A 4,250-nucleotide genomic window follows, 5' to 3' on the forward strand; every position below is an offset into this window, starting at 1 on the left:
GGTATTGCCAAAATAACCAGTCACATAGTCTCAACTACCAACTAGTATATATTATGTAAAGCAATATGAAAGCACATTATGTCTCATTTGGAGGCTGCCTGCCTATTATTCTATAATTTATCCTACATATCAATAAACAATCTTCAAAAATAGCGTTTTTGTCATTGTTTAATATAGTAAAAAGACTAAACCGAATCTTTGCTATTGGACATGGGGAAACAACCTAATGTCATTATTGAACATGCTTTAATCCCGTTAGTTAGTTTATTTCTTTTTCAATTTCCACCACTTACTACAATAATACTCGAGATGAGTATTTAAATGTACTTGACAATCGACATTGTTTCAGGGTTTCATCATAGATTAGCATTCGCATAAGCTTATCCAAATATTGCAAGACCTACTCCAAAGGTATATATGATTATGATTTTGTTTCAATATAACCAGTCGCTACTGATTCTTTCTTTAATCGTATTTTGTCATATCATAGCGTTGTTTACTAGCTATAATTATGTTTCAGCAACATGAATAACGGACCGTCCTCCAATGCAAAATGGTTATATGACAGTCCAATCCATTCGGATGTAGAAGCCAAGCTGCGACATTTCTTGGTTGAATTAGGGAATGCTGATCATAGAATACTTGGAATTCAGGTGCATACCTCTTCCCTCATATAATTGGCTTATTATAAAGGAAAGGTGCTTTGCGTTCTCTCGTTCATGCAAAAGATGTTAATGCCCTTGTTATCATCTTCAGTCTTTGGTTTACCTGTGAGTTGTAACACAAAGTCTGATCGGATCTTTATGTTTCTTAGGTTTGTGCCTACAAAGATGGGAAAGTGATAATTGATACTTCAGCTGGAGTTATGGGAAAAGATGATCCTCGTCCAGTTCAGCCTGATACCTTATTTCCAGTTTTCTCTGTAACTAAAGGCGTCACCGCTGGAATGATACATTGGCTGGCTGATAAAGGGTATTTTCGTCAATTTTATAGTTTTAATACCCTTGAAAGATGGAGCTATCATGACACTCGAGTAAACATTAACATATGTGTATTCTCATCATAGGAAACTGAAGTTTGACGAAAATGTTGCAAACATTTGGCCGGAGTTTGGCACAAATGGAAAAGATCAGATAAAGGTTCATCATATACTAAATCATACATCTGGTCTACACGATGCTCTTTCTGTGATTGTTGAAGATGATCCTATATTATTCTGTGATTGGGATGAATGTGTAAAACGCATTGCGACAGTAGAACCAGAGACTGAACCCGGTTGTAAACAAATATATCATTATCTGTCGTATGGTTGGCTATGTGGTGCGATCATTGAGGTAACATTACACACATCTTCCTTTTTTCAAGATCTATAAATTTTCAATGATGAGGAGACCATTTTCATCTTTTACATCAACAAGAGATTTATTTACTCAAAAGTTCGTGTCCCGCCTTTGTTCTATCTTTTTTAGTCCTTCATGCCTCTTTGTGTTGTGCTTGCCTTGAACATGAAATGAATGGTGACGTATCTTCATTTTTTGTTTCATTATTTTCATCATTGACGTTTACATTCCTGTATCTGCAGCATGCATCCGGGAAGAAGTTTCAAGATATTCTTGAGGAAGCTTTTGTTCGCCCACTTAACGTGGAAGGCGAGTTTTACATTGGGATTCCTCCTGGTGAGATTTATAAAAAATCAAACAACAAGAACGACTTTGTACATTTTTTTATCAAATTAGACGCTCGACTATTTTTTTAGTAACTAATTCCAGTGTACTTTTTTGACCGGTAAAAGAACTTATTTTCCCTAGTTGCCAGATTTTGAAAAACGTTAAAGTACGTAAAATCACAACATGCTTTCACCATGCTATAAGTGCATCTTTGTGATGATTGTAACTAAATTGATAAAAATAATAACTGTTAAATGGTGGTGTGATGATTTTTTGTATTTTGTTTATAAGAGAAAGTAGGCAACTACGGAAATGCGGCTTTAGAAAAGTAGAATAGTTTAATCAATATAAATAAAATAACTAAGTGGTTAAATCGATGAATGACAAAAGTATAAATGTTACTTTGTAAATTGTCGTGTCAGGTAGTTTTTAAGCAATTTTGGTTTTTATGTGGAATACAGGTGTGGAATCCCGTCTGGCAACACTTACATACGATAAAGCTGAATTTAGTATGTTTGTCGCTTTAACAGCAACCCCTGAGTTCATGTCTCATGTGCCTTCGTCATTCACGCCCAAAATACTTGATGTCCTTATTACCTCATCAAACACTCTCAATGTCCGTTGTGCCATACTACCTGCGTCTAACGGACACTTCTCTGCCCGTGCATTAGCCCGCTACTATGCCGCCCTTGTGGACGGGGGTGTGGTCCCTCCCAGCCAATCCTCCTCCCTCCCACCACTTGGAAGCCACCCTCATCACCCCACTACTGACAGTCACACCACTCATCCTAATCTTGGATCTGATCTTAACATTGATCTTAACATTGAAGTGCTTGAAAGAGATGACACAAATGATGAAATAGATAGTAAAATCTTTAGCACTCAAAAATCAAAACTTCATGATTTGTTCTTGGGGAACGGAGTTAATAAAGATTTAATATTACCGAATGGAAAATTCGGGCTAGGGTTTCATAGGATTAACAACATTGATGGTTCGATGATTGGGTTTGGTCATGCAGGCTTAGGTGGTTCCACGGGATATTGTGACATAAATAACCGATTTTCTATTGCGGTGACCTTAAACAAGTTGTCTTTCGGGCCTTTGGTCGCGGAAATAATCCAATTTATTTGCTCAGAACTTGATCTTCCTGTTCCGGACGATTATGCAGGATCTTGGGAGTTCACCAAGAAACCGGTGTTCAATTAAAGGTGGCTTGATTGAAACTTCCTCATACATACTTGGACACTATTTCAAGTAAACGTTGTTAAACAATGTATTTTTGCAACAACCTCATGTTTTTTTTTGGACTCACAAATATAAATATATAATGTACTCTTAAAATGACATTTAAATTCCCTATTTATGTCTACAACGGAGGCTGAACCATCAACCTTAAAAATAATGTTGGTCTAGAAGCTTTTGGTAACAACCTCCACTTAAGTATAAGGAAGTATACCTTTGTCGTGTAAAGCAATATTTTATATATTCACTCTTTTGTGTATTAATGTTCTGATTCTTGTTGTCATGATGATTAATTCGAATGCGATGTGGAAAATTTATAAATTTTTGTTGTCGGTAGTTGATGATGTCCCTTTGAAACATTTTATGTATTTTTAACCGGATATGCATAGTATTTCAAAAAGAATTCAACACTTTATATATGTTATTCGTTTAAAATTTAATGGGTGACGAAATATTCAAAAAGCGTTGCTCCTTTGAAAAGTAAGATCCCGTTTGATAATAACTGACTTAGAAAGTGCTGACTTAGAAAGTTATGTCTGAGTAAGAAATCTTGATTGAGTAAAGAAACCATTGTGTTTGATTGTACATCTGACTGAATGTGCTGACTGATAAAAAAAATGACAATTTTACCCTATTGCTCTATACAGTGATGGATGAAGTTGCTAAAGAATTATAAAAACCTACAAATTGTCATACAAATTGCCATTCAGCAATTCAAACAATTCATTCATTTACCAGATTCACATTCATCAATCAATTTAAAAGATTGATAATCAGCCATTAATTTGAAGTTTAATAATTATGTGTTACTTATGAGACATGCAACAAACACTAGCCATAACACTTGGAGCAAAAACATCAAGTATTAAAATGAAAACAAATGATAAACTCATATGAATACAATTACATGTAATCTGAATAAAAAAACATAAAGCAAAAACATCAATACCTAAAATAATGTGATTACATCTTGAATTTACAGAATAAAAAATAGAATAAAAAGATCCAATATTATATCTACAATAGTCACACTACATCAGAGCGTGGTCAAGCTCTTGTTGAACCTATAACTTTCTTTGATAAAAATTCAATTCATAACAAACTAAAGAACAATTACACAACATAAATAGAGATTGTCAAGTCTTGTATTGTCATAAGTTATAACTCATCCAAGTGAGATATGAAAACAACATGAACTTGATTTGGTTTTAGTAAGAGACTACTAGGAGTTTGTTTTCACAACATAATTTGGTTTCAGACATCCAAGTGAGATGAAAACAACATGAATTTGATGCAGATTAAGGCATTACATTGTTGACGAAGGGTTTCACACAGGTTTT

At 34.4% G+C, this 4,250-nt stretch overlaps 1 protein-coding gene across 2 annotated transcripts; it reads left to right on the plus strand.

The window, feature by feature from the left end:
* The first annotated feature begins 266 nt into the window (after nt 1–266).
* On the plus strand, nt 267–3,138 carry LOC145053059 (uncharacterized). Of its 2 annotated transcripts, XM_079001026.1 has the most exons (6): nt 267–411; nt 521–653; nt 815–972; nt 1,067–1,334; nt 1,583–1,676; nt 2,129–3,138. In XM_079001026.1, the coding sequence occupies exons 2-6, from the start codon at nt 525–527 to the stop codon at nt 2,872–2,874; spliced, it is 1,395 nt and encodes a 464-aa protein (XP_078857152.1). In that variant the 5' UTR covers nt 267–411; nt 521–524; the 3' UTR covers nt 2,875–3,138. The 2 variants fall into 2 exon arrangements, with proteins under 2 accessions (XP_078857152.1, XP_078857153.1); XM_079001027.1 differs by lacking the exon at nt 267–411 and having other exon boundaries at nt 468–653.
* The last annotated feature ends 1,112 nt before the right edge of the window (nt 3,139–4,250 follow it).

The sequence above is a fragment of the Lactuca serriola genome, chromosome 5 (genome assembly GCF_051521515.1).
Source record: "Lactuca serriola cultivar US96UC23 chromosome 5, Lser_US96UC23_V15, whole genome shotgun sequence".
NCBI classification, from domain to species: domain Eukaryota; kingdom Viridiplantae; phylum Streptophyta; class Magnoliopsida; order Asterales; family Asteraceae; genus Lactuca; species Lactuca serriola.

What these genes read in the sequence shown, in the direction of transcription:
- LOC145053059 (XM_079001026.1), top strand. Translation starts at nt 525, where the DNA reads ATGAATAACGGACCGTCCTCCAATGCAAAATGGTTATATGACAGTCCA. An exon ending in TATGTGGTGCGATCATTGAG is followed by an intron (nt 1,335 to 1,582) that starts GTAACATTACAC and finishes CTGTATCTGCAG; the next exon opens with CATGCATCCGGGAAGAAGTT. An exon ending in TTACATTGGGATTCCTCCTG is followed by an intron (nt 1,677 to 2,128) that starts GTGAGATTTATA and finishes TGTGGAATACAG; the next exon opens with GTGTGGAATCCCGTCTGGCA.